This window comes from Microcebus murinus, chromosome 9 (assembly GCF_040939455.1).
Source record: "Microcebus murinus isolate Inina chromosome 9, M.murinus_Inina_mat1.0, whole genome shotgun sequence".
NCBI lineage: Eukaryota > Metazoa > Chordata > Mammalia > Primates > Cheirogaleidae > Microcebus > Microcebus murinus.
The window spans coordinates 10963114-10980339 of NC_134112.1; the positions used below are offsets into that span (position 1 = coordinate 10963114).

General features: G+C 42.9%; 1 protein-coding gene across 4 annotated transcripts in view; it reads right to left on the bottom strand.

Moving 5' to 3' along the window:
• Positions 1 to 6574: 6574 nt before the first annotated feature.
• The window catches only part of HECW1 (HECT, C2 and WW domain containing E3 ubiquitin protein ligase 1), a 405077-nt gene continuing 394425 nt past the window's right edge, over positions 6575 to 17226 (bottom strand). For all 4 annotated transcript variants that reach the window (XM_020289912.2, XM_020289913.2, XM_076006287.1 and 1 more), the window contains one exon: positions 6575 to 10642. In XM_020289912.2, coding sequence (XP_020145501.2) covers positions 10531 to 10642 — 112 coding nt within the window. In that variant the 3' untranslated portion in view covers positions 6575 to 10530. The remainder of the gene's footprint in view (positions 10643 to 17226) is intronic.

Below are 17226 nucleotides of genomic sequence, written 5' to 3' on the forward strand. Positions count from 1 at the left end.
CTTTTACTCCTTTTAAATTTGGTTTTACTGAGTTATTTATATGTTCTATATGTAAATCTTTAGCAGATATATGTGTTATAAATATTTTCTCCCAGTCTGTGGCTTATGTGTTCATTTTTCTTAACTGGCTTTGAATGAATATAAGATTTTAATTTTAATGAAGTTTAATTTATCAATTTGTACTTTTATAGTAGTTCTTTCTGTGTACATTCATAAGAATCTTTGTCTACCCCATGATTATGAAGATATTCTCGTGTTATCCTCTATCCTTTGTACTTTTAGCTTCTAGATCTATGATCCATCTCAAATTAATTTTAATGTATGGTGTAAGATAGCTGTTGAGTTCATTTTATAAAAAAAATACAACTAATCCAGTTTTCAGCACTGTTCATTGAAGAGTTTTTCCTTTTTATAAGAAAATGCTCTGACATCTTTATTGTAAATTGTTTCTCTAAATATGTGTAGATCTGCTTCTGGATTCTATTCCTACATTGTCCAATATGGTAGCCGCTAGCTACATGTGACTATTTAAATTAGATTTAAGTTCATTAAAATTAAATTAAAAATTCAGTTCTTCAGTCACAGTAGCCACATTTCAAATGCCCAATAGCTATACATGACTAATGACTATCATACTAGAAAGTGTATGTATAGAACATTTTCATCATCTCAGAAAATTCTGTTGGAAAGTGCTGTTTTAGACTGTTTTACTTGTTTATTTATCTTTTCACTGTCTTGATAATTGTGCCTTCATAGCAAATCTTGAAGTCGAGTACATTCAGTCTTCTAAATTTGTTGTTCTTTTTCAAGATTTTTATGGCTTTTCTAGGTCCTTTGAATTTCCATCTAAATTTTACAATCAGCTTGTTAATTTCTACAAAAATCTAACTTGGATTTTGGATGGGATTGCATTGAATTAGGTTAATTTGACATCATTTTTTTTAAAAAGTGAGTTTGACCTATAGTTTTCTTATGCCTCCTTCTCCAGTTTTGATATTATAGTTATACTGGCTTCATAAAATGAATTAGCTTCTCATTTATTTTTTATACTCTGTATAAAATTAATTCAAGTATTTATTCAAGAAATATCCCATATCTATTATACTGTGAACCAGAACTGTTCTAGGCCTTGGCACTATAGTGGTAAATAAAACAATACCTCCACTTTCTTGGAGTTTACATTCTTACAGAGGAGACTCACAATAAACAAAGAGATAGGTGGAGATAAGTAGTATGAAAAAAACATGAAGCCAGAAAGGGAGATAGGGAGGGACTGGAGGCGGTACTTTCGATATATTGGGCAGGAAAAACTCTCTGAGAAGGTGATGTACAGGGAAGGAAGTGAGCGAGAGAGCCATATGCGTGCCCGGAGAAGAGAAGTCAGGCAGCAGAAATGGGGAGGGAAAGGCTCTTGGGTGAAAATGTGGTTGGGGCGTGTGGCTGGGAGAAAGAGGTAAGAGAGAAAGAGAGGGAGCCAGGGGCAGATCATGTAGGGGTTTATGAGCTGATGGGAAACTATTGGAGGGTTTGAACGGGAAAGTTACATGATTTAACGCGTTATAACGTTTGACACGTTAGTTGGGCTATAGTCTGCAGAATAGACTAAGGGTGGCAAAATGGGATGTAGGAAGGCCAGACAGGAGACCAGGACAATAATATAGGTGAGAAAGTGTTGTGGCTTGGGTTAGGGAAGTGGCAGTGGAATTAGCAATGGAAATTCTTTCAAGGTAGAGCCGAGCGAAATCGCTGGCGGACTAGATGAGGAGTTTTGGAGAAGGGTCTCTTCATGCAGTTTCTGAGTCCTGGGTCAGTTATGTGTTGCAGCTTCGTGATGAAGAGAGACAACTTTTTTGGCAGGTCACTCACATTTTGAGGTTGCCAGCAATGAGAAACCGAGTGGCTTCTAGTTTGTTCTCGTGGGTTTTAGTTTATCCTTGTGAGATTCACTTGCCCTAGTTCTCTCTGCTTTTATATTTGGCTTCTATTCCGGATTCAGGCCAACTGTCAGATGCAAAACCTTCCACGTTCACTCACCAGCTTCCACACCTGTGTAAGGTTTATCCCTACAATAAATCCTTTCTCCATATCCCTCAGAGTAGCTCTACTGTCCTGACCAAAACCCTAACTGAACATGTACCTCATAAAAAAAGAGGGCTGCTACACATTTTCATTCAAGTTAAATACTTACAGGTTTCAGCTGGCTTGTTCTAACAAAAAAAGGTGGAAAGAAATAGTACTCTTCTTTTCGAACGTGCTGTGTCATGGTTTATAATCTTCTGTCCCTGATTTATAGTAATATATTCTGTCCCTTCCTTATCTATTTGAGCATTTCAAAGTACTAATATTGTGGCTTTTCAGATTGTGGTACTCTTTCAAGTTCCTCCTGTTCATTCTATCTGTGGATTCTCTTTCCTGGCTATGAAGTTCCTCAGGTATTTTATTAATATAATTTTTTGTTGGTGAGCTCCTATGTAATTGTAATGGTCATTTGAAGGGTTCTAAATGGGGCCTGAGTTGGGAAAGAATTTCTGTGAGGTAGTTTCTGAATGGCCTTTGCCCTGATTCTACAGAATTTTTTGGTTGGGAGACAAATTTTTGGTTTAATTTCTCAATGGAGCTTGGGGCTTTGGAGGCATTTGGATAATGGGATTTGTGTTCCGCAGCGTCACAAGCCATGAGTCCAGGTTCGGGATCTGTGGTTCATGCCGCTTCCCCCAGCAAGTGACTTGCTGCCCACCATGACTCCACACCAGCAGGGGAGATCGTTATAACCTACTCATGAGAGGTCAGCACCTTCCCAATTTCAGGTTCAATGCCAAGAGTTCTTGTCTAGTTCCTTGCTACGCAGGAAGACTGAAGTCCTCAAGGCTCAAGTCCTGACACAAGAGTGAAAACCCGTGTGCTCAATGTCTTTGACCAACTCTTACCACTTGGCTGTTGGTGCCTTTTTATTTCCAGTTTTCTTAGCTTCACTATGTATTATTACCTTAAAAACAAAAATCCTTTATCCTTTTTATACACTTCAAGCATGAGGGTGGTGGTGGTTCTTAGGTTGGCTCAGTTCTACATCATGATCAGAGCTCTGCTACTGTTTGCTTGTTTTTCATTTTGATTTATTTTTCAGTCAGTTCAGCTTTCTTTCTCTGTGTCTTTCTTCTGTTTCTTAGGGGTCATATCTTTTTGCTACCTATTCAGTAGGCCAGTTAGAAATTTTTAAAGGATTTCAGTTGTTGCCTGTAGTCAACGGTTTTTCAGGGATAAATTCCTTCAATTTTCAGGGTGCTGAATTTTTTCCTTGCTCTGTGATTATTTTTCATGGGTTGTAGAATTATTTGTCCTTCAGTGAGTAAATTAGACCTCGTGTTTGCCAGGGAACAGTGTGTGTGTGTGCTTTCCTCCGCTCCACACTGTTTGTTTGACACTGGGGCACCAACCCCGGGCTACACCTGGTGGATGGGCAGGTGGATGGGCACAGCCTGACTCGCAGAGTCGGATAAGCATCCACCTGAGAACTGGGGGGGTATTGCCTTCCCTCTCCTGCTTGCCCTTTTGGAAAAAGTACACGAAATCTACAAGCCACGGCATACTTGACCAATCAGAAACACTACATTTCACGGGCATTTGCATTTGCTGTTGCCTTTGACTGGAGCACTTTCCCCCCAGATAGTCTTCAGGTTCACTTCCTCATCTTTTTTAGGATTTTGTCCAAACATCATCTTTCACTGGCACCTTCCCTAAAAATTTTTTTTATATTTGTAACCCCTTTAATCTCAATACTCTTTATCTTCTTTCTCTGTTTTTTTCTCCATAGAACTTATCACCTTTCAACATACTATATTATTTACTTATTTATTCTTTTGTTTACTGATGCAACCCCAGTTCCTAGAACAGTACTTAGCACAGAGTAGATGCTCAATAAACACTCATTGAATACATTCTTTTTTTTTTTTTTGAGACAGAGTCTCACTCTGTTGCCTGGGCTAGAGTGCCATGGCATCAGCCTAGCTCACAGCAACCTCAAACTCCTGGGCTCAAGCAATCCTTCTGCCTCAGCCTCCTGAGTAAGTGGGACTACAGGCATGCACCACCATGCCCTGCTAATTTTTTAGCAGGAGGCAACTCATATTGAAAACGGAGACCAAATCTCAACTGGAAGAGAAGAAAGCATCATTACCCCATTAGACTGTGAACTCCCTGAGGGTAAGGACTGCCAGGGGCTCCTGTGCCTAGTCCAGAGCCAACAGGGGACACATATTCAATAAACACTCAGTTGAATGAGGTGCTGCTAATGAACTCAAATGTTGGCTGTACCATCTACTAAGCATGTGACTTTGGGCAAGTTGATTCACTTCTCTATGTTTTGCTGTTGTTTTCTCTTTTTCCAGATTAAAGTGGGCATACACAAGTAGCTATTTAATAGGGTCATACATAGAAAGCATGAAGTGTTTATTATTATTACTATTACTGTTGAGAGCTCTTAAGGTAGCAGGAAGGAGGCTGTTATGGATTGACTTGTGTCCCCCCCAAAGAAGATACATGGGAGTCCTAACTCCACCCAGAACCTCCAATGTGACCTTATTTTCTTATTTGGAGTTAGGCCTTTACAGAACTCATCAGGTTAAAATGAGGCCATTAGGGTTGGCCCTAATCCAATATGACTGACGTCCTTATGAAATGGAGAAATTTGGACACGGGGACACACACACACACACACACACACACACACACACACACACACACGCGTGCGCACAGAAAAGATCATACGAAGATGAAGGCAGAGATCTACAAACCAAGGAATGCCAAAGACTTCAAGCAAGCCACTGGATGCTAGGAGAGAGGGATGGAACAGATGCCTTCTCACAGCCCTCAGGAGGAACGGATCCCGGACACCTGAGCTCTAATTGCTAACCTTGCTTAAGGCTCGCTGTCACACGAGAGCCCTAGCAAATGTGCTCAGAGGGGCTATGAGAACAAGTAGGCCGTGTCCTTCCTTGGCGACTGCGCACTGGCTGTGGCCTTCTGGCGTCCAGTGCACTCCCAGCTTCCGTCTCTTCTGCAAACCTCACCCTCCTGGCAAATTTCCTAATGGTTATGCCAGGTCCAGGAGCCAGGGTGCAAGGGGATATTTTGCAACAGGGCATATCATTAACCCCCAAGATAAAACCCAGTGGCCTTGAGCAAGTCAATTCTCCTCGTGTCAGAGTCTCCATCTCCAAGATAGACCAGCTGGGGAAAAATATCTATTTCTAGCTATAGATGGGATGCTTCCTGCAGCGCTGATGCAGGCTTCCTGATCTTCCACAGCTCCCCTCACTTATTCTGTTAGAGAACTATCCTCTTCAAACATATGTAAGCCTCGTCTTGAATATAAGCTGTGTGTGTGTCACTTTTCTCCTCACAGTATATAATTAATGAGTCATCTGCACAGGATGTCGGAAAAGTCCGGCCAGAGAAATCAGGAGAGCTGAAGGCTAATCTTGATTTCAGAATAGTGATAAGATGAAAACAAAATAATATAACCTATGCCTCACTATAAATTATGATCCAGGCTAATTTTTCCCTTAACGTGAAGAGAAAAAAACTATTTTCTGTTAGTATAAATCTAAACTAAACCCAGCGTTGTATAAGAACGCAGTATTGAGATGTCTCCAGATCAGTCCCCTGGGTGTCTCCCCTCTCGATTCTACCCACACTTTTTTTCTAATCATAAAATATTTTCTCCTCAAACAATAAATCTGCTTCCCACCCAGTGAGAGCCACATGATTTGTCTTTTAGTGGCTTGGAAAGAGGTAATGACATTTTGATCCTGGGAGCTGGTGGTCTGTGCCATAGGACATATCATACTATAGGACACTTTTGTTTGCCTACTGGTAACCTTTGTCCCAGGGTCACGCTGGGTGTTAGGCTGTGGCCTGAAGCCTTTGTAGAAGCATGTCCATCGGCAGGGATTCCCAGGAGCCCGTGTGCACTTGGTTCTACGTAGCAGAAACTGACACAGAGAGGCCCATGTGGTTTGTGTATCGTTCTAACAGGCGTACACAAAACACAGGTTACAAAAGCTGTTCCTTTATTCATGGATTGGTGAGCACATACGATGCTTTTCTGATAAATGCTTTTTTTCCTGGGGATTGTTTATCATAGCAGCTGGTCACCGTCTGTGTTGTTTTATTGCTTACATCCAGTGAGAGCACAAGGTGGAATACAGATTGTTACGTGTTACCAAAAACTTACGTTTGTAATAAGGAGCATACACAATGCCATACCAAAGTGAGTTTATTGACATTCCTTGAAGGTGGTGTGATGGAAGAGAAAGCGAGGCCTGAGTATCACGTGACATTTATCTTGTTGGTGTGAGCAAAATCAGCCCAATAACGTGGACTGCTTCTGCTATTGACTAGAACAAAGACTTTTAAACAAAATTGTTATAGACATATCCTTAGATAAATTGGAAGCTGCAGGAAGTAGGCTAATGGAACAATATTTACTCTATATACTACCTCTAGGCACCTTTTTTTCTACTATAACAAAGGGACTACATGTCACTAACAGGAAAATAACACTTTCTCTTTTGAACCTTATGATGGCTGGAACATCCATCCCAGATTTTTATGATATAGTATTGCAGTAATTTTAATAATGAACACTGAAGTACATAATAATAATAATAATAATAAAAGCACCACATTTGTTATGTAAAGTTCTAACTACTTTCATTTGAAAGTGTTTCATCTTGACTGGGAAAACATTTGTGGCAATAGAGAAATTTTCTGAACCCAAATTTTGAACACATGGCTTGACACATGGACTGACAGGCGATTGATGTAACATTAGAACTGTCCTGGAAAACTCAGCTCATTGGCTTGTCATACAAACACACTTACTGTTAAAGGACATTTGGTGATATGTTAATATTGAAAGAAAAAAAAGATTTGGATGCTGCATATTTAAAGCCTGCCCCACAAATCACATATCTCTTTTTCCTCATTTTCTCACCACCCTCCCAGCATTTCCACGACCTCCACCAGTTTATAGACATAGAAAGTGACAAAGAAATTTGCAGATTTGGAATACCTCTTCTGACCCTGCAGAGTCAATTTCTTTTTTCACGATTATCATCTTCATATCATAGAATAAAACATTTGCAATAGCCATGAAATTATGATGATACCTTATAGAATTTTAAAAGCATTTTTCAACATTGTAATAGAAATGTCTCTTATGTATTGTTCTTGTCTGTCTCCTGATTAAGGGTATTTATACTCTTACGAAAACTAGACCTAAAAGATCTTGTTTTGCGGAGGCTGTGGCTTATAAAGTGATTAATTTTGCAATTTGCCTCCATGGAAAAAGCTCATGGTTTAAATTAAAAAAAATTATGGGTGGTAACAAATAGATCTGCCTTATCAATTGAATTACATGATTTGGGGAGTTTTATACCTCTACCCGGTGAAATTAATGGCATAATTTAGTTCTATTTTATATGCATTTATATATGCATATAAAATTAAAAATTATATATTATTTAAAATCACCCTCATATATGAGGTAGAAAGGATCTTTCCATAACTTGTTTCTGAGCTCCTCTTCTGTTTTCCTCTGTGAGGACTCTCTGCAAGGCTGCAATCGCATACTGGTGCCGTTGAGCAAGCTTTACATTCTTTCAGATGACATTGATGTCAGTATTTCTTTATGGAATTTTGCACTTTTTTTTTTTTTTTTTTTGGAGACAGAGTCTCGCTTTGTTGCCCTGGCTAGAGTGAGTGCCATGGCGTCAGCCTAGCTCACAGCAACCTCAATCTCCTGGGCTCAAGCAATCCTGCTGCCTCAGCCTCCCAAGTAGCTGGGACTACAGGCATGCGCCACCATGCCCGGCTAATTTTTTTTTTTTGTATATATATATATTAGTTGGCCAATTAATTTCTTTCTATTTATAGTAGAGATGGGGTCTCGCTCTTGCTCAGGCTGGTTTCGAACTCCTGACCTCGAGCAATCCGCCCACCTCGGCCTCCCAGAGTGCTAGGATTACAGGCGTGAGCCACCATGCCCAGCCAATTTTGCACTTTTATGAAATACTGTTTTATCTTTGTGAGATGCATCTAGAGCCATGGCATCCGTAGTGGTGGGGGAATAAGGAAAAGCTAGTTGAAAAATCATTTATGCCAAAGTTGCCTATCTATATATAATTTCTGAGATACCACATTCCTTCTGTATATGGGTAGGTATTAATTAATCTGATTAATAGATTAATTAGATATTTATGTAAACTGTAAAGCTCTCAGGTGCAGGCTCCATCTCGGGAATAGCTTTCTCCCTTTCCAATGTCTGCTGAATAAGTACTAAAAAGAGTTGAATGCTTAAATTAATGAGTATTACGTATGTAATACTCACCAAATTCTATAGATGAAAGATGCCCCTACATAAGAGATACTGTCCAAAGAGTTAGAATAAGGGTATGGTACAATGAGTTGCATAATCCTTATGTTCTGATGTCATAAATAAATAATAGCCGCCTTGGAATCTATTACTTTTCAGATACTGAAATGCGTACTGAATTTTACATAGTCCTCAAATTCTATATAACTTACACATTTCATCCCATCGTGGTAAATATTCCTTTTGGACAACACTATAAGGCTAAATTTCTAGAACACAAAATCCCTGATCGACAACAGATACACAGCAGCAAGGGGTGCTGGCATTGTCAATAATTCCTGCTAGAATAATGTTTTGTTTTTGAGTGCAGGGAACACAAATAATGCACGGTCCAGACACAAACTGGTATAATGAGCCACAAGGCATGGCTTCATAGGAAATTCACTTTGTCTTACTTTTCTCACATTTCCCTGTTTTTTGTTTTTTTTTTTTTTTAAAGGCTGGTCAAGTGAAGCTGTAGGAGTGGAGAAGGAACAAAGGAATTTATAACTGGTTATGATCAATTAGTTGTAAACACCACTGCACTCGGACCAACCTCCCCAGTGTTTTAATATGTTAAAAACAGCAATGTGACATTTAAATAGTGGGGTATCTTTAGGTCTTCTTTTCCCAGTGAAGAAAAACACTTTCATTTATGACATATTTCAGACACCATGGATAACAAGGTTAGAAAAATAGCAAATGGCCATTGTGATTGGGTTTATTTCAAATGTAATCAAGAGGTTAGGCTGTCTTTGGAGCCTGCAACTGTTTTTCTGACAACACTGTTTTCTGAGATATGTTTTTACTGAATGCTAAAAGAAACTGGATATTTATTTTGACACAAATCAGCGTGCCTTTGGGGTGTCATGTTCCTACCCCCGAGGATTGCTACAAATGAAGAAGTACCATATTGCCCTTGGCCCCTAACAAGCACCATCACTCTCTGCAGCTTCTTATTTAGTGTGGACCTTGTGGACACTCACTGTGAAGGAACTTGAACACCATGATCCAGAAAAGAAAAAAGCACAAAAAAACCAATATCAACATTCAAACAAAAAAAGAGGTTTGTCTTCAAACCAAGTAATACCTGGCTTTAACAGAAGTTGTGAGATCATCTATACATTTTTTTTTTCCTTTGTGAAGCAGAACTGTTGCTAGACAAAACAAAACAAAACAGTACAGAACTCAGGTATTCAAACCAATGTAATATGTCCTTCTTCCCTTTCTCCTGTTTCCGTCACCACATTCTATACACGCAGTGGGGGTTGAAGCCTCATCCTTCACGCTACATTAGTCAAGAAGATTTCCTTCTCGGACATGCACACAAGTTTGTGCTTCTTGTGTGGTGCGTATCACTAGGGGTGCTCCCCTTCTAGACTTCTCTGAACTCAGGTTGAGCCCACACACCCACAACCATTGGGATGTACTGCGGTGCCTCAGCAGCAGGTGTTTTTCTTGCAGCTGTTAATTGTTGGAAGTGTCATATTTGCACCATATGTCTAGGCTAGTTCCAGGTGAGGGGACTGATGCCACATGTGATTCATGAGTTGAATGTATAAAAATTCCAGTTTTGCCACTGCTGTCCTTTGGATGGAGAGTATGCACAGGGAAAAGTGGAGAGGGAGGAAAACAAAGACTTGATCAGCTCTGGATTTGGTTGTTGGAAATTATAAAAAATGGTGGCTCTGCTCAGAAGACATGGGCATATAAAAGCTTGGAATGCTTAATGCTCAAATTTCCCCTTAAATGATAGAAATGGAAGTAAACATTTATTACCATTTGGTCAAGTGTAGCGTAACTTGCATTCATATTTCATTGTTAATAATGGAGGTATGTGGAGATATACACAGACCTTTAGACAGCTGTTGTTTTTTTTTTTAATATTGCATACAGGCTAGCAGTTCATTGAAAACAGAGGAGAGAAGCCTGAAGGTTAGATCTTAGAAGAAGGCAGTTCTTCATGCACAGCTTTTGTCAATCCTGATTTGGTTTGAAAATAAAAATCATGGAATACCAAAATCAAAGGAGAGTTGATGAAGGGAAAGGGAAGGGTGGATCATCCCAGGAAGGGTGATGTCACTGGCCAGGAAAATGCCAAGCGAGGTCCCATGTCCTCACTCAAGTCCAAAGGTGCTGGTCTCTTCTACTGCTGTCAACAGCTTTTCATACAACATGGAGTAGGAGGGGTACGGCGGAAGGTCCAGCCGGTTGAAGCATGTGTGCGCCCTGCGTGGGGGAGAAGAGGTTGGTAAGAGCGTTAGCTTCAGCGAGGCAGCTGGTTCTGGACATATCTGCGAGTTAGTGTGAAGTTGGGAATCCAAGAGGAATCAAAAGGGAGCAGCACCATGACTTACGACCCCTATGAAACATTGCAAATGAAGAGCCATAGTCTTTCAGAATGAGTAGACCAGCGGGAAGAATGGAATGACTAGAAATGGGTGGTTTGCCTTTGAAAGCAAAACTGCACCACCCTAGAACTACACTAGCAAACTGATGATAAAGGCTATGGTATCAGCCTGATTTTGTACTTGAGATATGAACTTTGGTGTGGTTTTAGCAAAGGAGGCAGAATATAATTAGAGTTAAAGGATTATATTCCTAAGTCTTCTTGTCTGGCTCTGATTTCTCAGCCTCCGTGAACCATGCGTGTCTGTTTAGAGGAGCCCAGATGCCCTGGAATTCTGAGACCCAGTTCTCCATTCAAGTCAGATGTGCCCCGGAGACAAGTCTGACTCCCCTACCCCAGCAGAACACGCATAGCTAAAGCTGAAGGGCTGCATTTCCAGGAAAAGCTGCCCTTGAGACAGGCCTCCCTAGAGCCTGGAGTGTCGTCCTCGAGCCACTGCCCTGGGTTCTGCCCTACTTGTTATGTGCTTCCTCCTGCAGACCCACGCTTGCCAGCATCTGCCTTACACCAGGGACGCCTTCCCTGCCACGCTGCTCACGCCCGCCCCGCCTGGGTGGGCCTCCCGCAGGGAGCACAAGGCGGCTGGCACACAGACTCCCTCCTAGGGAGCCCCAGATCCCCTGATGAGCTGCTCCCTGCCAGTTCTTTGTTTTTATGGAAACTTTTGTTGATGCTGAGTCCTGTACCCAAGTAGGGAGGAAGGTGGATGCAAGTTCATTTCATGCCTTTTCCTTCCTGGAAGGAGTGGTGTGTTGAAACGGTGTTTTGAGACACCAACCAGCATAGAAAAGGATGCTCGCAAATCAAGTCACAAAACAAACGCACAAAGAAACAAAACTAAACTCCCTTCAGTAGCATTTTATTTGGGATAATTAAACTCTTATTTTACTTAAAATACCCCTACGGGACTTGCGTGTTATTTATACCCTTGTTTTGAATTCTATAAATCAGAGTCCAGATCACTGCCTTGGCTGATGCAGCACTCAGGTTATGGGGGGAATTACTTTGGGATGAGGAGGATGGAAGAGGGGAGAGGGAAGGTGGACTTTCCTGTGCAGGGAGAATCTTGGGAGGCTGCTGGTGTCTTTGTCTGGCAACAGCCCTCTCATCGTCCTTGGGGACCCATCCCTGACCCCACCTCCTCCCCGCCACTCCCCTCTCAAGCTCCAAGGTGGGCACAGGACAGCAGGGTGTCTGGTCTTAGACCTTAAAGACCTAACTGGGAAGAAACATAAAATTAGACAGAGATTAGCAGAGTTCTTATATTATTATCTAAGATTCAAAGAGGCCTATATTTACTTCAAAAGCAAATAATTGAAACATTCTACCTAAACACGAGTGTTGGTTTGAGTGAAAGGGAATTCAATAAATTGAGTACAACGATGATTAGAATGACTCCTCTCTATGTTTAAAAGATTGAAACTAGAACATAGGCTGGGCGGTGGCTAATCAAGTTAAGTGGGGCAGAAAAATCCCAAGTGTGCTTTCGGAACAAGCTGAATCAGCCAGGAGCAAGATAAGGGCAGGCATCATCTTGGTTTTCTTCCTCTGGTCATTTTAACTGGCACTCATGAGTGGAAATATCACAGAAAGAAAATCTCACATTTACAAATTAGTTGGAACCAAATTAATTCTGTAAAAGATAATTTCTGGGCATAACCAGAAAGAATTATCAAACAGCACCTAGTCTGAATGCCTACAGTTTCTTTACTAGTTGCTCCTATTGTATTTGTCTATAGCCGTGGTTGACTCCCTTAGGTAATTTCTAGTTTGTCATTGGAGTGAACGAACACAGTCGAATCGTGACTTGATCGGCATTCCTAAGTGTCCGCCAACCTCCAGGTGTGGTTCTCACAGCACAGAGCACTTGCTCACCTCATTCCCTGGGCACCAAACCCAGCACTACCAGGTGGTGTGGGGCGGCACAGCAAGCTCAAAACAGGGCCTGGAAGATTCTGCTCTGATCTCAGTCTAGCCACTTACCAGCTTTATGACCCTGGGAAAATCAATTAATCTTTCTGAGCCTCAGTTTTCTCACCTGTAAAATGGGGATAATAATACATGCCGTGTTCACCTCAGAGGGTTGTTGGGAGGATCAACGCTAGAACACACCAGCTGCCTTATGTAACCTGTGACTCACCATTTACACAATGAGATTCTCTTACTGATGCAACCATGATTGCAATAATGATTTTAGGAACCATGTCATACTTAAGTGGCGACTTAAGTCTCTGGCCGTTTCCATGTGACCTACTGGCAAATGAGTCACTCTCATCTCGTACTCGTGCAATGGATGTTTTGAAACTCCATGGGAATCTTTTCAACCATGCCAAATTCCACCCTGTTGGTGTCAATCTAGCATTCGACCATTTGAAGGTAATTTTGGATTTGGATTGTGCCAATCACTGTATTGTGTACTCTTCTAATTGTGTCACCTACACAGTTGATCTCCGTTTTTTTCAAGTTATTGAATAAAATGTTAGCCAATACACTGCCAGAGAAAATAGTCACTCCTCTCCACTACAGCTCTTGTTAAGGTCGGTACAAAACAATCAAGAGGCAGTCAGTTGTGAAGCCAGTTACGTAAGACATGTCTTCCCTTCATGCTGGTCTTCTTCCACTGCCTAGCTACAGACTCGTTCTCTTCAGATGGGCCTTGCTCCCTTCCCTGCCAAATCTACTCTTTTTCAACTTTGTCAATAACCTCTTGATCCCCAAACCCGGAAGCCCATGCTCTACCCCCAGCTGCAAGAGCTCCTGAAAGCATTTGACAGCTCTTCCTCTTGGACATTTCCCTCCCTTGGCTTCTCTTTGGTTTCTCAGTGGCTGCCATTTTTTCTCCCAAGTTCCCTGAAGGTTCCCAGGAACCTTCTCTGTAGGTCCTTATCCGCTACAAAGCAGGGGTTCTCACCTTCGCACTGTTGGCATTTTGAACTCGATAATGCTTGGTGATGCTGCCCTGTGCATTGTAAGATGTTTAGCAGCATCCTGGGCCTCTACCCACTAGATACCAGTAGCACCGCTTCCCCACAACCAAAAATGTCTCTAGACATTGCCAAATGTCCCCTTCCTTCCCCACCCCAACCTTGAAAATCATGGCTAGAGAGTAAGCCGACTGCCTCCTAAACAAGGCCTCCAACTCCATCCACCCTGGGCCTGGGCTCCGTTCACATCTGCAGTGAAACATGTGCATATCACAATTTTGTTTGCAACTTTTAGGCCAGTGAGTTGCCCATGACCCATAGCTCTGATATCCTTGGTCCCCGCCCCAGAGGTGAACTGCTATGGTTTCCTCCTCTCCTTTATTCTACCTCCACACTGCCCTGGGCTACATCTACTCCGACCTGTTCTCCATGCTTCATTTTCCTTCCAAACCCTTCCTCTGTCCCCCTTGAGCCCTTGTTCAAAGTAAGGAAGCTCTCCCACCGCCGTAAGCTCTTTCCAGATGTGGCCCCATCCTTGCTCCCTTCTGCAGCCCTCAGGGGTGGGGACCACCCACGGCTCCACGTGCTGCCACCTGGATGAGCGTTCTTCTCACTCCGCTGTCCATTCCAGATCGTGGCTTTGCAATCCTTGATCAGAAATTTATGTTCCTTTGAATCTCATGCCATTTAGATAATTTTTGGAAACTATGGGTTTTGCCTGGCATTTCATTTCAGTGAAATAGGATAGAATGAGAACAAATTGTAGTGCAGGTAATAAGGGCAATATGTTATTCTGAACAACTTGTGTTTCAGAGACACACACACATACATGCAAATGAGCACATATGTGTGTCCTGGATTATGATGCAATGGGTATTTCTTTCTGTGGGCTGTGGTTTAAAAACCTCCTTCTAACCCTCTCAACTTCTAGCTAATTGCATTTATCAAAATCTCTGGCACTTGGCTTAAATCTTCCTTTCCGTTTCTAGTCCTCTGTGCAGACTGTGGGGCAGCTACATCCATGTGGACGACTGGTTTCACACCTGAGTCCCCCGTTCCCTGACCGAGGAGACTCCAGGGACTGTCCCCCCTCTCATATACTTCAGCAGTGGTGGTAGATGAAGTTTCTTCACCAGGCACTATCAAACCACATCCTAGAAATTTTAGAAACCCTCAAAGTCCTTTTTCATAATCCTCACACATCTTTTAGAAGGCAAGGACTTGAATTGACATAAGGTTTTATTGAGCCTGGGCTATGGCCAGGTTTTGCTGTGACACTATTTGGCACTCTCATTTGGGAAGACTTTCCTTTCCATGGAGGTAAGATCTGAAGAATGAGTAACTCCTCAGGGAGTTGGCCATGCGCACCATGGCTCACAGTCCCTGGGAAGCCTGGGTTACCCCAAGCCTGCTTGGTGCTCCTGCCAGCTCAGGGCTGCCTGCCACCTGCCATGGCCTGGCCAGGTCTTCCTGAACTACAGTCCTTAGGGGTCAGAGTTTATTTATTTCTCTCTACACATAGATGACACTTGTTGGGTTCTTGCATCTTTAGACCCTGTGCAAGGGAGACTGGTCAGGGGTTATAATTCAGGGGGTCATGTTCACTGTCCTCTCACAGGCATTTGCTGCTTGAGCCCTCCTGTCCTGGGATGAGGTCCCTGCTGCCCCCAGGGGCTTGCAGAGCAGTGGGCTTTTAAAGGGTGCCTTGGCCCAGATGTGAAGAACCTGTTCGTAGGCCCAATGTCTGTCTTATAAGCTCCCTGTGTGGGTTAATAGCATTAATGTGTATTTCAAAGCTTCCAAAGCACATATGTAAGTTACACTCCATCTCTGACCCCAGATGACAAAAGCAACGATTCTCATTTCCTAAAGAATCAAGCAGAGACTCCTCAGCAGGGTCTTTTTTTTTGTGGTCCACCAAACTGTCCTTCTCAGTTGGATCCTTTGTGATACCGCCCTGGACTTACCCTCAGGCTGCTCCCCTCACGCCCCCCACCCCAGACTGTGGCTCCTGCGGGCAGGTATGGGCAGGTGAATGGCTGCAACCAGCCTCTCTTGAGCTGTGCGCTGCACACTGTCGGGGTAGGCACCAGCGAGTGATGACTCGCTGCACTTCTCCAAAAGAAAAGCAGACTGTTTCCAAATAACTGCATTCTACCTACCCCAGCAGGGCGCAGCTCAAGAGGGGCTGGATGCAGCCATGCACCTGCCCGTACCTGCCCATGGGAGCCACAGGCTAGGGGGCAAGCAGCTTGATAGTGACTAATTATAGCACCAGGGGTTAAGAGCAATGTGCCGTGAGAACGTGGGACAGGGAGTTAATCCCAACTGAGTTGCTCAGAGAAGATGCCGCAGAGAAACTGGAGTTCAGGTGAGCACTGGGAGGCAATGGATAGGGAGAGGAAGATTTCCAGGCAGGAGCAGCAGCAGGGGCACGGCCGGGAGTGGGAAGTGGCCAGTACGTGTCCAGGAAGGAGCCTGCACGGGGGTGTGTCCAGGGCAGTATCACAGGGGATAATAACTTTATTAATAACTTTTCCAAATAACTTTATTCTTGAAACGTATCATTAAACTAGACTAATGGAAATTCTGCCTTTTTAGTTGCATTTTCTTGCCAGACGTTCGGTGGGAACACGCAAAGGAGACAGACCCTTCGAGCTGAGGGGCTGCTGAGCTGAGAGCAGCCGGGGCTGGTGCCTGCACCAGGGCTTTCGGCTGCTGTCAACCAGCGGGGAAAGCCCTCCAACGCCCACTGACACCAGGCCACCGTGTGCAGGACACTGCGAAGCCTGGGGGAGCTAGATGGAAGCTGTAGTCCAGGAAATCCTTCCACAACGGGGATTCAGCAAAGGTATTGGGGTGGCCACTTAGAAACAGGGCTGAATGAAATGCAAATCTTCCTTTATAATTAGAATACATCACATTAGAAGAAAATAATAGGGATCAATCTTTTCTTCTGCTTGCTGAAACGTATTTATTACTATCGTGCCTACCCAGAAGTGCCTCCTCAGTGCTCCTTATTTCACCAATCAGGAACTTGCCACCCAAAGTGGCACAGAAAGGACCCAGGAAGTGTTGAGGTTAAACTCACAGCACAGGGAATTTACTCTGCAAAATTACCTGGAGCCCTGGTGCCTCTTTTTCTACATTTATCCCACAATAATCTCTCGATAGCTCACTATATAGAAATCACTGTAGAGACCCAGAGATACACGTGGTTTCATCTTCACACATATCTCTTGGTAGGAGATATTTTCATCTTCTACCACATCTCTTGGTAGGAGAGACACGACACATACAAAAGTATACAGCGTATGCATCGAGTGATACGGCGCAGAAGTACAGCATCCTCGGCCTGGAGGGGTTACTTTGGGCTTCCAGCATCTTCACACTGATATCTTTGCCTCCCTCCTCCTCTGTGCTAGACATCTCTCTTTAAATTAAGTTGGCTACGTACAGATTGCAAAGCTTCCCACGAC